Below are 17,696 nucleotides of genomic sequence, written 5' to 3'. Positions count from 1 at the left end.
CAACAGGTTATCACATCTTTCCAGCTCCCTAAAATTTCTCACAAGCCGCTGTGAGAAATGCTTGCCGTTTCTCTCTCCCTGTCCCATGGCATCCACAGTCAACTACTCCAGTGGTCTCACTAACAGAGACACATACACCTGCTTCATGAACTAATTGGCCTATATGCTGGCCAGTTTAGCTTGATATTTACTAGTGATCATAGACTGACACGATCTCACTCAATCCAGTGTGGGAGAGTTAGGGACTGCGGCCGGAAGATCTCGAGCTGTTACGCGTAGACAGGAAGACCCCTCCTCACCTTCAGTCTGACCTTGGCTGCACCCAGGACAAGGGCAGAGGAAGTGACATAAACTACCTAGGCCATAAATACCCCTGAAACCTTTGAATAAACGCCATTTGCTATCCACCATACTGGTGTCAGCAGCACATGGACCGAGTGACTCTGTGTTTGAGTCACCGTGCCGCACTCCAGAACCAGGTCACCTCGTAGCCAGCGGCTACAATCCAGTTGTGGGCACTTAAATCCCCATGCATACATATGCCCAGAGCACAGTGCTGTGCAGCCAAAAACAAAAAAAAAAAGAGGTAGAAGTGTTAGAAGACAAGAAAGACTGTGATGACCAGGCCCAAGGCATGGATACACATTCATACTGATTAGTACCATTTTATATGCAACCAGACCCTTCCGTTCCCCTTGCCTCCATTTTATCGTGCTTTTTCATTCCCTTACCAGCTAGACCCATCCCTCTCCCACCTTCTTTTCCCCTGCTAAACATCCTGCTGTGAGTCTTGTCCCCAAATGCTCTTGCCCTGGACCACACAGTGTTTTCCATGTCTCTAGGCAGTACGCAGTTTGTGGAGCCCTCTGCAACCTCTCCTACTGACTCATCATGATGGGTGCCACCTCTAGGCCCATGGGACTGGTGGCTCCTCTGCAACGGATTTAGGAGCTGGGAGAGGGCCTTTATTTCTCTAACTGGGTAATTTGTGTTCCCCAGCCTGTGGTTGTCTCTCTACTCCTTCCCCTTTGTGCAGTTGAGCCTTTTATGGGTTGATTGCACTTCCTTGATGGTTCTTGGATTTGCCAAACCAGGGGATTATTTGTGTCCCCCTGCATTGTACCTCTGTGCTCCTTTGTGTGCATGGAGGTGAGCTTTTTCCCACATAACCTCACTCTTGTACTGGGCCACTTCTGTAACACTTTCTGGTCCTACACACTCCGTTATTCAACACGTCTATTTGAGAAAACAGTCTCTCAAATCCACTTAGAGGAGGAGATCTTTAACCTCACAGCCCACATCTTGTGGGCATTTCCTCTTATCTTCACATATAATTATATCAAGGTTAAATATAGGGTAGTCTACCTAACCAATATAGCTCCCAATGCCAGTGTCTGATTAACCTTCTCACCCTTTCTGCCTTAGCTCCTAAAATAGCAGCGATTTGCTAGATTATCTTGCATCTCCTTTCCATTCTAAGAAGACTGTTTGTATCATTGAGATTTTCTGGTTTGTGGATCAGCCTCTAAGAAGATTAACATTTATAATAGGCTTGAGGAAGGTTAGATCCCTCACGTAACTGACATTGGTGTTGAGCATGGACAGGAGCAAACGGGCAGTGCTGTGAGAGCCACAGGAGGAAGAGGATCATTCCTGTAGTATCATCCTTCTGACCACAGGTACATATGGGAAACAACAGCAGCTCCACCGTGGATGATCTACAAGCTGTCGAGATCCACCACTGGTACAAGAAATTCATGACAGAGTGTCCTTCTGGACAGCTGACGGAGCATGAATTTAAGCAGTTCTTTGGGCTTCGAGGGCTGGATCCAGAGGCCAATAAGTACATTGAGCAGATGTTCCGCACGTTTGATATGAACAAGGTGAGTTTTCTGGCAAGGAATTAACTGTCTCGTGCTGCTTAGAAGTGATCCAACTCCTGCAATTTCAGAGTCTTTGTCTTTCTCTTGCAAACATAAAGAGCACAAATAGTCTCTTTCTCTTGCAAACATAAAGAGCACAAATATTCTCTTTCTCTTGCAAACATAAAGAACACAAATATTCTCTTGCAAACATTTTCTCTTGCAAACACTGGTGGGGAAAGCTGCCAAGGGATGCTTATGTAAAGTAGCTAAATGTAAGGAACAAATGAATGTGTACAGGTCATAACATAGATGACATAAACATAAGTACACCTGATTATCTAACTACCTTGTGCAAGTTCATATTTGAATTTTGAAAATTCCTTACTGCCAATTATTTGACTTGGCCTTGTTTAACTAGCAGAGTACTAATTTCATTATTCTTCTTACGTGTTCTTATTAATCAAAAATATGAGATCGTGGAGACCACAGGAATCAGACACAATATAAATCATTATAGCATTCACAGAGGAATAATTTAGGGGTATTTGGCAGCTGAAATTAACACTGCATAGGCAGACAACGTCTGTGGCTCTCCTTGGTGCTGGTAGGTGCAGCATGAAGCTGGAGTGAGGGCGTGGGCAGTGTTCCTCACTGTGACGGGTGACTGCTGGTAGAAAACAGTAGCCCCCATAATTCCTTTAACATGCAGTGGCCCCCACTTTTGCCTGCTTTTTATCCGTATGTATTTCAGCCTATGCTTGCAGGCCTGTATTCTTAATGATAAAGAAATCTGGATTTATAGCATCCTGGGAAAATTCAGCTTTACTCTCTGCTCCAAGGTTCTGAAATGAAGTCAAGGAGGATCCAGTCACAGAGGCATCACAACCAGGTGGGAAATCACAGAGTTAGCCTTGAAGAAGGAAAGCTTAGGGACCAACAAAGAATGTTATTTTGGACATGTGAGACAGCATAAGGAGTTAAGTAATGCTTAGGAATATTATAAAATTCTTAAGCAGAACAGCAGACAGGCTTCCTTAGGGTAGCTGAGGTCTTGTGGTGGATGTAATGACTGCAAATAACTGTAGACCTCAAAGAATAGCTTTTCTCATCCCAAAGTCCTCTGTGCCCAGGATGATAATAGTGATGAGAAGCAGTTTCATAAGGTAAAGCAAAACCTTTACAGCTTTTGCACAAGTCTTTCTTTCACTTCACCTCTCTCCCTTCTTGGGATGTTAAAGGAATTTAAAATTTATTCAATGATGTTGTGCATTCCAGAGTTCTCATGTGAGCCCTGTGTTATGCAGTAAACAATGTTATAAGAAGGTTCTCAAATTCAAATTTGCTCAGAAAAGCTATAATCTAAATAAAGTGATAGTGATCTCAGGAGAATGAAGTAAAAGTGTGACAACGGACCTACATCAGTTACTCTTAGTCTGTTAACAGTTAGTCACTTAATCCAAGATCTTTTTATGAACAAGGGCAAGGAACAAGAGCACCCAGAGGAAAATCCACCCTGTTGTAATATAGACATGATGGATAGAATAATCTGCCCTCTGGACCTTCAGATTTTGAGAACTTTGATGATGACAAAGATGATAAATTTTCAATATTTTTCTTTTATAAATTGCAATTGTAGCATTATAGAATCGTTTGTGTTGGAAGAGACTTTAAGGCTCATCTCATTCTACCACCTCCCATGGTCAGGGACACCTGCCATTATCCCAGGTTGCTCCAAGCCCTGTCCAACGTGGCTTTGGACACTTCATGGGCCAGGGCCTCATCACCCTCGGAGTAAAACCTCCTTCCCAGCACCTCATCCCAATCTCCCCTCCTCTAGATTTAATCCATTCCTCCTTGTGCTGTCATGGCCTGCCCATGCAAAAAGCCACTCTCCCCCACTATTATAACCTGCTTCCGGCACTGCAAGGGGCACTGAGGTTTCCCTGGAGCCCTCTCCAGGCTGAAGAATGAATGTGAACAGCACAGCAGATGGACAGAGAGAGCAGGGACTCTGCAAGCCTGCGAGTGCACTGAGCAGGGCTGAAAACACGGGTAATGGTGAACACAGAAACTTTACTTCAATGCCTCAGTCACATCAGCATTGCTGTGGCTGCAGCACAGCAGCATGGGCAGGACAGAGAAGCCTCTGGCCCCAAGGCTACCTTTGGCCCAGCAGGAGCTGCCATGATCCACTGTAGGTAGCCCTGGATCCTGCTCATCCTGCTGCTGCTGAGGCTTTTTTGTCCTTCCGAAACTGCAGGAACTCCTGCACCAGATTCCAGAAATGCACCAGGATCTGGTGTGGGAATGCCATGGGCAGTGACGTGCCCGAGGATGTCACTGCTGGTCTCTGGCTGTACTCAGGGGTCAAGTTGATGCGTTCCTCTGGTTCCTCTGGTTCCTCAGGCTCCTCCTCAGGGGCCAAGGTGACAACTGGCTCCGGTGCTGGACCAGCTCTTTCTGCAGGGCTCAGGCCCGTCTGGAGCAGGATCCAGTTGTAGAAGTGCTGAGTGGAGGTGTAGATCCCGGGGTGCCTGGCTCTGTCACAGCCTCTTCCCCAGCTGTTCAATCCCACCAGCCAGTAGTAGTCAGCTTCATTGTCCTTGCAGACCAGGGGACCCCCGCTGTCCCCCTGTGCCAGGAGAGATGGTTCAGTGACAGTGAGGGGCTGCTGTGGGGAAGGGAGGGGTGGACAGGGGACAGGCTGGGCTGCGTGGGGGGATGAGGGGGTCCCTGCAGTGCCAGGGGCTGAGGGACTCATCACACACTCCTACCTGGCAGGTGTCAATACCGCCCTGCGGGTAGCCAGCACACAGGTTGCGGGGATGGATGGCCCCTGCGTACCACCGGCTGCTGTTGCAGAGCTCTGTGTCCATGAGGTGGACCTTGGACTCCTGCAGCACCATGCCTGTTCCCTGAGCTGTGGGCACAGAGGGGAATGAGCCCCCAGCAGCTCGATACCCATCCCCTCCCCTGCCTGGGGTGAACCCCCTTCCTGTCCCTGCCCCTTCCCCACGGAGCGATGTTGTCCAGCTGTGTCCCTGCCCCTTCCCCACGGAGCGATGTTGTCCAGCTGTGCCCTGCCCCTTCCCCACGGAGCGATGTTGTCCAGCTGTGTCCCTGCCCCTTCCCCACGGAGCGATGTTGTCCAGCTGTGTCCCTGCCCCTTCCCCACGGAGCGATGTTGTCCAGCTGTGTCCCTGCCCTTCCCACGGGCGATGTTGTCAGCTGGTCCCTGCTGTTGGCCTGGGGAAGGGGCCAGACCCAGCTCCCCCGAGGTTTCACAGGGCCAGCAGGAATTGTTTGGGTGAGCAGGGACCTTACAGCTCATCCCGTTCCACGCCCCGTCTTGGCGGGGACTCCTTCCCCCAGCCCGGGCTGCTCCGAGCCGGCCCCGCTGGCGTCCTGCGGCCGGACTCTGTCTGTGCCCAGCCCGTGGGGTGTCTCCGGGGTGTCCGGTCTGTGTCCCTGGGGTGTCCGGTCTGTGTCCCCGGGTGCCCAGCCCGTGTCCCCGGGGTGTCCGGTCTGTGTCCCCGGAGTGCCCGGTCCGTGTCCCCAGTGTGCCCAGCCCGTGTCCCCGGAGTGCCCAGCCCGTGTCCCCAGCCCGTGTCCCCGGTGTGCCCAGCTCGCCCTGGGAGCACACATCCTGTTGGAGAACTCACTTCTGGCAAAGTTCCAGCCGGCGATGTAGCAGGATTTCAGCTCCGAGACCCTGAGCGAGGCGTCGGGCACACAGCCCAGCTGGATGTAGTCGCTGCACTCCACGGGCTGGTCCAGCTCCACCAGGGCAATGTCGTTCCTGGCCGTGGCAGCCACGTAGTGCTGGTGCACCAGGAGCCTCTGGATGCGTCTCACCACAGCCTCAGGGCCCATCTGAGTCAGATCTGTGGCCCCTATCACCACGTCCCACATGGAGATGCCCCTGGGGAGCAGATGGACAGAGGGGTGACAGGGAGCAGAGCCACGGGCTGCAGCAGCCCAGCATTTCCCGGCCTTCTGCTTCCCCAGGTGGACAGGGAAGTGGCCCATGGTGCTGTGAGCGGGGCGCCTGCCCGTGCTCTGGGGACATCTCTGTCCCTGCTGTCTCTTACCCGGCCCTGGCGAAGCAGTGTGCGACCGTGAGCACCCACTGGGAGCTGAGGAGGACACCCGTGCACATGTGCCACGTGCCGTTCTCCCAGGTGGCCTGGATGCTGACGATGCCGGGCCAGGCCCCTGGCTGGACACCGGTGCCACCCACATGGGACGTGCCAGCAGCAGAAGTCATGGAACTGTGGTCAGAGGCCATGGGCCGGAGCCTGCAGGTCCTTCTGTAACACAAAGCCATCACTGTTGTGCTTGGTGGCTGCTGCTACTCAGGCTGAAAGTCCCTTGTCAAACCCTTCCTGCCCAGTGTTGAGTGGCAGGAAAACTCAGAACCCCTGAGGGGCACATCTGTCCCCCCGTGCTACTGCAGCACCACAGACTGGTTGTGCCAGTAGCTGGGCAGTGGCCAGGGACTAAGGCTCCTCCTCTAGCTAGTGACGCTAGAACACTGTGGTGTGGGTGTGGGGAATGTGTGGCCCCTACAGGGAGCCTCCTAAGTGGGACCACTGACCTGCAGGAGTCCCAGGTGCCCCACACGGGCCCGGCCAGGGCCAGCAGCATGAGCAGCCACAGAAGAGCCATCGGTGCCAGCGCAGGTGGCAGAGCCTGAACAGATGTGTCACCTCCAGTGTGGCCACTGCCACCGCACCCACAGCCTTCGTGGTGCTCACAGTGCCCGGGCCAGGGCCACTGTCACAGAGGGGCTGGTTCTGAGTGCTGGGCATGGCAGGGAGGGGCAGCACAGAGTCATAGAGACATGGAATGCTCTGGGTGGAATGGACCTTAATGACCAGCCAGTGACACCACTGCCATGGGCAGGGACACCTTCCACTATTCCAGGGTGCTCCAAGGCCTGTCCAGTCTGGCCTTGGGCACTGCCAGGGATCCAGGGGCAGCCACAGCTGCTCTGTGCCAGGGCCTGCCTGCACTCACAGTCAGAAATTCCCTCCTAACACCTAATCTAAATCTGCCCACCTGCAACTTAAGGCCATTTTTCTTGTGTCCTATCACTACATTCTCTTGTCCAAAGTACCCCTCCAGCCTTTGTCTAAGCCCCTTTTAAGTACTGGAAGAGGCACCAAAGTCTCCATCTGGAACCATCTGTTCTCCAGGCTGACCAGCCATAACTCTCTCCGCTGTTCTTCCCACCCCCAGCGAATATTTTAAATGCGGTGATCTTTATTGTAAAACAGCAGTGCTCTGCTAGTTCACCTACATTCACCTTTTGCATATGTTTGTTTGCATCCATTTCGGAAAGGCATCTGACTTTGATTACATATCTTAATAATTTAAAGTTTACATTTTTTTGCTCTGTTATTCATGGAAGAATTATTGTTTTTCAGAATCTTTGACCTAGATATGTGTTTTATTTGTAGCTTGTTTTTAACAGCTTCACATTTTAGTCAGCTTTACATCTAGGGCCTATGAACCTTTACTAACTGACATTTTTCTTGCAGAAAAAACAAGAGCTTTTTGACTTTCTTCGTAGAGTCACGAAATGAAATATTAAAAACCTAAATACTGAACATTTTTTTCAGTGATCAAATCATGCTCTATGTATTTTACAAAATATTCCCAGTCACATTATTTTCCACAGAATGGAGAAGAGATCTGTGGCTTAGTGGAATAGCACAGTTTCCCACAAAGGCAGAATAGACTAGTACAGAAAACCTGCAGCCCGTGGGCTGGGCTCAGTGTTCTCTCCCAGCAGACCAAAGGCAGTCAGCTTTGGTGTACAGAGGGGAGGCTTTGTTCATGCTGACAGCCAGGTTCCTTCACTGCAGGTGTTGATCTATGTACTAGATCATAACTTTAAGAACCCAGGTGTTTAGTGGCTAGAGAAATTACATGTGTCTGTGCACTAAAGATTTTTCCTAAGTCAAAATCTCTGTGCCACTTGTTGGCCTTTCTCTTTCAACTGTGAATCTAAAGAGCAATAAATTGAAACAACTCCAGTGCATTAACTCCCTCTGTTTACTCCTGTCACAATTTGGTGGTTTTTTCTGACAGGATGGATATATTGATTTCATGGAATACGTGGCTGCCCTCAGCCTCGTTCTCCGAGGGAAGATGGAGCAGAAATTGCGGTGGTATTTCAAGCTCTATGATGTAGATGGCAATGGCTGCATTGATCGGCATGAGCTGCTCAACATCATCAAGGTGAATCTCCAGGGGTCTGTGTTCTTGCCTCTTTCCTTAAAGACAAATCACACAAGTAAGACCTTTGCTGTTTCCCATTAGGATGATCATGGATGAGACCTTTAAAAGCATTCTTTCTCTGAGCAGAATTCCCCATCACCGTATAATGAAATAAGCAGACTTAGACTCTTTATCACCACAGCTTATGTTACAACATAGCAAACAATAAAATTGTTTTACCTGCCTGTGACCTAAATTGCACTTTCCAAGGTTTCAGACCCTGTGACTGTCAGTTGCTATCTCTGCAATGTGTCCTTCACATGTCCTTTTCCCCATGAGAAGTTGGAGAGCTACTCCCAGTTTGCTTTTTAGAATCAGCTCCTAAATATCAACATAATAAAACATTTCTGACTCTGGCGAAAAGCCTGAAGAAAACGGATTGAGAATTGAAAGGATTGTATGCAAATAGCTATTGTGAATGGGGTTGGGATTACAAGCATAAAGATCACTATATATATCTCAGAATTAATTTTGCTGCAAAATCAGATTATTTTGCAGATAGTGGGAAATTACCAAGGTAATTGCAGGAAAGATTCAATGACCCTCAATAAATAGCATTTCTGAATATGAAATGTCATAAAATTGATTTGATAAAGCACTAATAAGATGTTAATAATGCATTCTCATCTGTATAAGAATTTTAGAACTGGATATCAAAGATACTTGACCAATACTTGTGGTAATAGACAGCCTCCTACTAGTAGCTTTAAATATAAATACTCAGACATTACAGTGAAGCAACAGATAGCAATAGGTAACACAGAGTTCTTGAGAAACAAATCCTTTGGGCAATAACTGGTGGCAAGAAATTTATTGTCCTTTGTCTTTTTTTGGGTGTAGTTCAGTGTCTTTTTTGGTATCCTTAGGAAATTGCTGAGATAATATAAGTTTCAGTAAAATAGCATTTGAAAAAGAATTAATAAAATGACCAAATATCAAAGTGTAAAAAACTAGAAAATGAATAGTCTTAGAATCAGTATAAGGGCTCTGAAATCACATATTTCGTGGACATCCTTAAACAAAGGAAATAATTAGCATTGAAAAAAAAGAGAACCTTGCACTATGTAGAATAAGAAGAATTGTAGCAAACACAAGTGGATAAGGCTTAAAGTTTCTCAAGATGAAAATTAATTTCCCGTGAGCTTTAGGGAGAAGCCAGACACACAGGAAGAAGTATATAAATGGAAATTGTGAAAGTAAGAATAGAAATACATTACCACAGCATACAACGAAGGAATTCCATAATGTCAATTGTGGAAGGTGTTTGACAGTGTTTCTGAGGCTTGGTGTACCATGGGGTCACAAAGTGGGACAAAGTGGATCAATTAGGTGGATTCTGATTCTGCCATTTCTGCATCACCTAAACTGTACCTAAGCTGAATTAAGACAATCCTCTGGGTTTTGCTGCTCATTCTGTGCTCCAGAGCCACGCTCCCTTTGCATTCTTCAGTGCCATCCATAAGGCCTGATGATTTGTGCTTCGTTTTCCTGTGGTACTGGTTCATTTGTATGGGGAAGGTACCAGGCATGACTGCCTTATTTTGAATCAATGCTGACATGTGGAATCAGTCTGGGAGTCCTCAGGCAGCTGCTTACTCTTGCTCTTTTATTTTAGGCTATTCGGGCTATTAATGGTGGTGACCATGAAACCAGTGCAGAAGAGTTCACCAACCGAGTCTTCAACAGGATTGATGTGAATGGCGATGGTAAGGTTCCTGCTTTTGCCATCCAGCTCAGACAGTCTTTTCTACAGAGTAACATCCTATTTTTCCTTTCTTGGTTGAACTTTAGGCCTCTTCACTTCATATTTTATTTCTACTTGCATTCTCAGCCAGTAATGTGTTCTCTGTGGACCAAAAGGATTTTTCTCCTGGCATTATACAGTGTGACAGGATTATAATCAGTGTGACAGGATTTGTTCCCTGTACTGGTCTCAGCTTTGTTCTGTACACATGAGTTTCGTAGTGGGGTTTTGGAGTGGTGTTTTGTTTTCCTTTTTGCATGTTGCTGTGTAGCTTATGCCAGTTAGAAGTGGGAAATATTATCAAATGTCCCCAGCTGCTCCTAAGTACTTCAGTATGGAAAGGAAAAACTGGAATTTAATGTTGAAGTACAGAGTTTCTTCACTGGGTCTGCTGCAGGCAGTATAGCAAGAACATGAAGTGCTCAGTCAAAGGTTGGTCAAGTGTCACTGTGATCCCTGTATGTCCCCGAGAGGTATCTCTTTCCTTGCTACTTCGGGTGCTCATTACTTCCTGACAGGCTCTTTTGTTATTCCAGAATAACTCTGCTGAGCTGATTCCCTGTACAAGGGCTTTTTGGCCTAGGACATAAAAATTTGTATCTGTCACAGCCTCCTTCTGTCAGTTCCTTTATCCTTGAAAACCAGCAAGTATGGGGCAGGTTAGTATTATGACAGGTTGAGCCAAAAAGAATGCTATGATCCCACTCCTTAGCTACCCACTTCTGTTGTTCTTTCTTATGTACCTCTTCCCTTGTATGGGGAAAAAAAGGAAGCAAGAGTTGTCTGGACACTGTTTCATAAAAGCTGAAGAAGATTCTCTGAGATCTTTAGGACAGTGCCTTAGAACAGTGCCTATATAGTAAGTGGTCTCTAAAGCTAGATTACTGTACTCCTTTTCCTGTCAGATGTGGATTCTGATGCCCTTTATTTGTGTCTGACACAGGTGAACTTTCTCTGGATGAATTTGTGGAGGGAGCAAGGAAAGATGAGGAGTTCATGGAGGTTATGATGAAAAGTTTGGACCTGTCACACATTGTGGCCATGATAAACAACCGTCGACATAGTGTATAAATCAAGCTGGGAGAAAATGCTGTGCCAATAGACAGAAGGGTGTCACAAGGAAGGAGAGACAGCATTTTTCAAAACAAAATTTCCATAAACATGAATATGGAAGTAGGAACAAAAAGACACTGCTATATTTGTGTATCTGAGTGCATGTTCCTCTACAAATACTGAAGCTTAGCCACATAAATGCAAGGCAGATTCAGAAAAACTGAGTCTGGGTGGCAGTATTTGACTTGTCTTTCTAAAATTTAAAGGCCAAATTTCAGGACACAATTTTTTTTTTTATTCTGTGTCCCAGATTATCAGTTTGAAATGGACTAAAAGTAACAGCAAGTTTGTGAAGAGCGCTAGCAGAACTGGGTGGTGGAGTGTGGAGGGCATATTCTGATATAGAAAAGAAGAATTTCAAGCTGTTATTAGTGTAGGGAACGAACAAAAGAATGTAACTTGCACTGTTCTTGATATGGTATTGGTTCATAAACACCAGCGTGGTTTACCAGCATGGTCCATAACATGTGTGCATGGATTTGATAGTCTCTACAGAAGCAGCTTTAGTCATAAGACCACAAGAACTGAAAGAAAAACCAGTCTGGCAGTGACAAATCTGTCCTCAGCTGCAGCTGTTTGAGCTTTCTGTGATCAAAGAACTCTAGCAAACAAGTCAACAGTCTGGAGCAGCTTCTGTAACCAGAGAAAATATGCTACTCAGTTTCCCAAAGTAGATGAATTGCTTGAGAGATCAAATCTTTTATATACTCGTGGTCCTACTTATTTTCCTCTCATACAACTGAGTCACTGGGAATGTTCAAGGCCACACTGAACAAGGCTCAGAGTAACCTGATCAAGCCCCATGGCATGGGGCTGAAGCAAGATGATCTTTGAAGTCCCTTCCTACCCAAACCATTCTGTGACTCTGTAAATGAAGTATTTAAAGATGATCCTAATATTATTGCCTCATACATCCTTTATTGGTCTTTCTTCTTGTTCTTGAGGAGACAATCTAATTGAAAGAAACAACCCACCAAGGTGACCTGTGAATTGTGTTGTTAATGTGAAGGCTGGAGTGAAGCTGATGCTCTAGATCGGTGCTGCCATAAATGACTCTGATTTTATACACGATTGGAAGAATGATGCAGCATGGATAGAAGCTCAGCAAACTGTGTCTTGTTCACTGTTCATTAGATAAGGTCGTGATCAGAAGCTCCTTTGAATCTGGGAAGAGAACCAGAGGGAAAGAAGAATGCAGGAAATGTTCAACGGAGTGCCTATGCCATAGTTGGCATGTTTTTCTTGTGCAAGAGGAAGAATGTGCAGACCTCTAACAAAACTTTAGTTTGGACTTATTCTTGCTTATATTTAGGCTTCTGTGATGTTCATATGTGTATTGGTTTGCACGGCAAGGTCTTGGTAGCAGGGAGGCTACAGGAATGGCTTCTTCTTTGAGAAGCTGATGGAAGCTTCCCCTATGCCTGGCAAAGACAATGCCAGCTGGCTCCAGGATGACACTGGCCAAGCCTGAGACCTTCAGCCATGGTAGTAACATGTCTGGGATAACATATTTAAGAAGGAAAAGTTATTGGGCAGAAGCAATTGCAGCCAGAGAGGTGAGGACTGAAAATATGTGAGAGAAACAGCTCTGCAGACACCAAAGTCAGCTAAGAAGCAGAGGGAGGAGGTGTTCCAGGTACCGGAGCTGAGATTTTCCTGCAGCCCATGATGCAGGGCGTAGTGAAGCAGATTGTCCTCCTGGAGCGCATGGAGGTCTGCAGGAGGGAAGCACAAACCTATCTGCAGCCTGTGGAAGAGCCCCATGTCGGATCAAGTCCTGGAGAGACCTGTGGAGGGAAGAGCAGGTTTCCTGGTAGGACTTGTGACCTCACAGGGGACTCTAAAGCAGTTCCCGAAGCACTGACACCAGGGAAGGTACCTCACACAGCAGGAGCAGCTCGTGAAGAACCACAGCCCATGAGAAGGACCCATATTGGAGAAATTAATGGAGAACTGCCTCCTGTAGGAGGGATCTCATGCTGTAGCAGCACAAGGACTACTCTTCCTGAGGGGGAAGCAGTGGCATGAACTGACTGTAACTTCTGTTCTCCTCTTCTTGCACTACTGGTGGGGAGGAGGGAGAGAATGGGGAATAAAGTTAATCCTGGGAAGGAGGAAGGGATGGGGGAAAGGTGTTTTAAAGACCTGTTTTATTTCTCATTGCCCTACTCTGATTTTTATTGGTAATAAATTCAATTAATTTTTCCCTCTGATGTCTCCCTGTCCTTATCTCAGCTCATGAGCTTTTTTATATTTTATCCAGCTGAGGAAGGAAGTGATTGATAGAGAGGCTCTCGGGGGCACCTCACCTGCCATCCAGCAAGGGTCCACCCACCACAGTAGTATTCTGAACAAACTGTCTGGGCTTTCACTGAAGGGGAGATTTAGTAAGGTACATTTAGTAAATATTGTCATTGGAGTGTGAAAGAGTGAGTGAGTGATCACGTTTAGAGTAGCTACCAACAGTTTTCTAGGCAGGCTCGTGCTCCAGGCTCTAGTGGCATGTGCATGTCTGCAGTCTTAGAGCTTCTGCAAGGAATCACAACCTCATGGTTGGAGAACTGTCACATGAAAAGGAAAGATTTCCTTGGCCCTTAGTATTTGTCTGTCAGTGCCCCAGGAAAGCTGAGACCCTTGTGCCTAACTAGTCTGTCAGCGTCCCAGTGTTACAGGGACCCTTTGTTGAGCAGTCCTGCTAGATTGGAGGGAAGTCTGACTGACATTCATGGAAATAGGCCTAGAGCCTATAAGGGAGACCCCTCAGCAGGTCTTCCCACTTTACTCCCTCAGTAGGACTTCCTGTTTGAATATGTTATGTGCTGCTGGCAACTGCTAGCATCCATGAAAAAGTCACACTGTGGAATTTTATGGAACAGTTTATGGAACTATACTCTTCATAAATATAAAATTGTTACAGGTTAAGGTTTGGGGATTGTTGGTGATGGTATCTGTCAGTGATACTGTTTTTGCAGTATTTAACTGCAAAAACTAACTCAAAGCAATATACAGACAAGCTGTAGTCCCCAATAAAAATATTCAGCAGGCAGAGTGGATTTCTAACCCAATAGGCTTTCCTATGGGGGAGAAGACAGGTTCAGCCCGTTGACTGATCCCAGCAGCTATGATGGAGTCTTCACTAACTTTTTTCCCATTCTTGGCTTACTTTAATAGTATATATTTAGGTGAAGCTTGAGTGACCCTACTCATGCATATATTTGCTACTGATTGGTGTAGAATTCTCTCACTTCATTTTCAAAGATAGAGTCAAAAAAATGTATAGAGCTTATGCCCAGTGAGAGGTTGTTGTAACTTGGAGGCAGGTAACTTTGGGACGCCCAGCAGGCAGCCTGCCCTCCATCTAGGTGTGAAGAAGGCAGGGCTGGGAACTGCCAGCAACATCCCACCAGGTCTGGCTCATGGTGCCACCCTGAGGGTTTCCCCTGCCTCTGGGCAGTCCCAGCTGCTGCAGCTCACTTGACAGAGACTCACTGCCTATACTGTGCTTGGCTGCACTGGAGAGGATGAAGCCGAGGACAGCAGTGGTTGCCTTCACATCCCCTGACTGCAGACGGGAGGGAGGGTGAGCTCTGTCACCTTGGGAAGGCATCCACAGACTCACTGCTGCCCGTCTCTGGAGCATGGCTCCACCTGGGGATGGTGGTAAGGACAGCAGTGCTCACCTAACTTTGCACCTGAGGTCAGCTTCAGGATCTTGTCATACTGTGGGAGAGCGGAGCTTCTCAGTAAACACCAGCTAACACACTCGCTACCAGTGTTAACACTAACAATTCTTACCTAAATATTAATACTAATAACACTTACTATGCATATTATTTATACTAGTAGAGGCCGGTAGCATTCCTAATGCTGAGGTTTGCATGAAGAACAGAAAATTATTAATGTAGTTGATTATGCTATAGTGGTGTTGAAATACTTGGCCTCCACTGCAGTAACCCCACACTTACCTCGATGGCCTCCCCCAGCAGGTCCCGCAGCACCTGGATGCAGATCAGATTAAGCTTCACTGATGTGATAAACAGAGTTCACTCTTTAAAATTGTTACAAGTTTAATAAAGGATAAAAAGACAAAATAATCCAGCACTGGGGTGCTTTTGGCGCACAGCCAAAGAGCACAGAGGTAGCTTAAAATCATGTTCACTATATATGGTTACATTGCTGGGCTTACATGCATATTCATTAGCTTATACATTATTCAAACATTCCTTTGAGTTTTTGATGTTTCAGGAACTCTACTCTCTTGTTTGGTTTTAACCTCTGACTTGTCTGCAGAACATTCTGTAAATTAGGTCTACATATTTTATTTCTTCCTGTAGTTTTATCCTGTTGCTTCACACTCCCTGATGACCCTGATAAGAGTCGATAAATCCTTCCTGGATGCTGGAGCTCTGTTTTTGTCACTGTTATCTTATCACTTAGTAGGGACTGTCTGCAGATATAAGAAACAGAATAATTGCTTTACATCACTCTCTGAGTAAGTTACATAGAAGTATTTTAGTTTCTATTTAAATATTTTGCTAAAGCCTACGATATATTTATCACACTACTATTCATATGAAATATACAGTGCATGCATAAACCGGCATATTAAACTATACAAAGCAGTTAAAAATAAGTATAAGTTGTACCATATCAAAATACTTGTGATGCAAAAAGCTAATCTATGAATGTGAAAGCCAATATTTTTTTATCATCTTTAATATCGGACGACTGTGGGGGAAAACGAGGGTGAGCAGCGGGCCCGCAGCAGGCGCAGGGCGGGCAGGGGGACGCGGGCACTTAATTTTGGCCAGGGTGCTGATCTCGGCCGGTCGGGGGAGGCCAAGTCCCCGCAGAAGCGGAAGCACTGCGGGAGAAGAGGCGCCCAGAGCCCGCAGCGGGCTCTGCACGCCTTCCCCACTCCCCGCTGCCGAGCCCCCTCCTCACCATGTCGCCGCCGCTCCCTGGTCCGCGCTGCTGTCGCAAAGTCTGCCTTTGCGACCCGGAACCACTCCCGGCCTACACCCCTCCCCGCCCCCTGCCCCAAATACCGATGGGGCGCTCCGGCAGAGGCTCTGCGGGGTCTTTTCGCCGGGAGCTGGGCACGAGAGAGGGCCGGAGAAGGGGACGGGGGTCTCGCCGGCGGGTCCCAGAGCGCCCGCGGGCCCTCCGAGCAGCCCGGGCTCCGCACCACGCTCCCACGGGCCACACCCTCACGGCTCCCAAGCCTGCCAATCCCGGCCCGCCTTTCTCCGCTCTGTCCAATCACAGCCGCCCTTTCAATCCGGGCGCGGTCCCGCCAATCTCAGCCCGCTCAGTCGCGGCCCGGCCCCTCTTCTTGGTCGCACTCCCCCGTACGCCTGAGGCGCCTCTCCCGCCACCGCCGCTTTCGGAGCCGGCGGAGCTGTGTCCCCGCTGCCGCAGCCTCGGCAGGCGCTGTTGGGGCCGGGAAGGGCGGGCGGGAGCTTCCAGTTCAGGTCCTTGACGGGATTTCTCCCAGGGAAACGGGCAGAGGGCGGGGAGCGGGCGGACTCGGCCCCTGCAATGGCGGCGGCGCGAGCAGGGCTTGAGGGGACCGCGGGGGGTCTCGGAGCCGAGGGCGGTGGGAATGGGCGGGCTGGGATTGGTGGGGCCGACGCTGCCTCGGGCTGTGATTGGCTGGCTGGCCCGGCCCTGGGGCATAAATACCGTGCGTTGGGGGGCCTTAGGTGTCAGCTCGGCGGTGAAGCTGGAAGCGGTCGGATGCGCGATTCGAGGAGCAGGACGGGACCCCCGCGGCACCTGATCCGGGGAGCGCCGGTGAGCACGGATGCGACGCCTGCGGTAGTATCTGGGGGCTGGCGCCGTCCAGTTCTTATCGCCACACCCTGCGCGTTTCGAGTAGCCGGGGGCTGGTGTGGCTCCTGGAGTGGTGCAGGGGGACACTGGCTGCTGTTACTGCGGGCCGGGAGCTAGACATCTCCCGGTTTTTGGGTTTAAATTAATGTTCAAAATACCGGAAATAAAACTGGCTTTTTGCATTTTTATTGCTTTATTTTGTTTTTACTTGTAATAATAATGATTTCTTTATTGCGTTGTTTTATTATATTGCTCGTATTATTACATTTTGTATGTTTTCTTTACTAGATACCTGATGTTAATTCAGTAAGGGTTGTGGGACTGGGGCTGAAAGACCAGTTGTGAGATCAGTGGGGACGTAAAGCCCCAGGGTGTGGAATAAGGACTTTGGCATGAGTCAGGCCCAAAACAGTGTGGAGCAGTGGAAATGCTGGGGCTGGATACATGCCACCGGAGAAGGACATGGAGCTGCAGCACAGCAGGGCCAGCAGGACATGCCTGGGGGTTCCCAGCCCCTGCCCCGTGGTATCAAGCAGAGGCCGAGTGTGTGGGGGCTCAGAGGGTTCGAGGGCCCAAGAAGCAGCCCAAGGGTGATGTTTGGGATGGGGGAGTAGGAGCCCAGTGGCTATTCCCAGCCCCTGGAACTGCCTGGGGGAGGTGAGGGGGTCTTTGTGCAGGTGTTGGGCTGAGGCCTAGAGTGAGGGGGAAGGTAGATGTTGGGCTTCAGGCCTCAAGTGTTGGGATCCCATTAGGGTGGGTGGGACAGCTTCTAGAGACATTGAAATGATGGCAGTAACTGATTTGTGACCTTATCAACAGCCCCAAGCTGCAGTGAGAAGCAGAAGCAGCTTTTA

At 48.2% G+C, this 17,696-nt stretch overlaps 2 protein-coding genes and 1 long non-coding RNA gene across 4 annotated transcripts; 2 read left to right on the top strand and 1 right to left on the bottom strand.

The window, feature by feature from the left end:
* Positions 1-1,685: 1,685 nt before the first annotated feature.
* Positions 1,686-12,790, top strand: LOC127059103 (guanylyl cyclase-activating protein 1-like). The gene is made up of 4 exons (XM_050969796.1): positions 1,686-1,883; positions 7,962-8,111; positions 9,766-9,856; positions 10,838-12,790. Exons 1-4 carry the CDS (start codon positions 1,686-1,688, stop codon positions 10,963-10,965), a joined length of 567 nt encoding a protein of 188 aa, XP_050825753.1. The 3' UTR covers positions 10,966-12,790.
* On the bottom strand, positions 3,462-16,239 carry LOC103822492 (acrosin-like). 2 transcript variants are annotated; one of them, XM_050969794.1, is made up of 6 exons: positions 16,056-16,239; positions 14,973-15,005; positions 5,957-6,175; positions 5,528-5,787; positions 4,640-4,785; positions 3,462-4,497 (listed from the first exon to the last, which is right to left on the bottom strand). In XM_050969794.1, the coding sequence occupies exons 3-6, from the start codon at positions 6,151-6,153 to the stop codon at positions 4,081-4,083; spliced, it is 1,020 nt and encodes a 339-aa protein (XP_050825751.1). In that variant the 5' UTR covers positions 6,154-6,175; positions 14,973-15,005; positions 16,056-16,239; the 3' UTR covers positions 3,462-4,080. The 2 variants fall into 2 exon arrangements, with proteins under 2 accessions (XP_050825751.1, XP_050825752.1); XM_050969795.1 differs by lacking the exon at positions 16,056-16,239 and adding an exon at positions 15,952-16,031.
* On the top strand, positions 16,221-17,024 carry LOC127059104 (uncharacterized). Its single transcript, XR_007776563.1, has 2 exons — positions 16,221-16,481; positions 16,713-17,024. It is a non-coding gene; the product is annotated as an uncharacterized LOC127059104 (long non-coding RNA).
* The last annotated feature ends 672 nt before the right edge of the window (positions 17,025-17,696 follow it).

This window comes from Serinus canaria, chromosome 1A (genome assembly GCF_022539315.1).
Source record: "Serinus canaria isolate serCan28SL12 chromosome 1A, serCan2020, whole genome shotgun sequence".
In the NCBI taxonomy this organism is placed as follows: Eukaryota; Metazoa; Chordata; class Aves; order Passeriformes; family Fringillidae; genus Serinus; species Serinus canaria.
The sequence above is the reverse complement of the archived record's forward strand: the minus strand, read 5'-3'. Positions and strand labels throughout refer to the sequence as shown.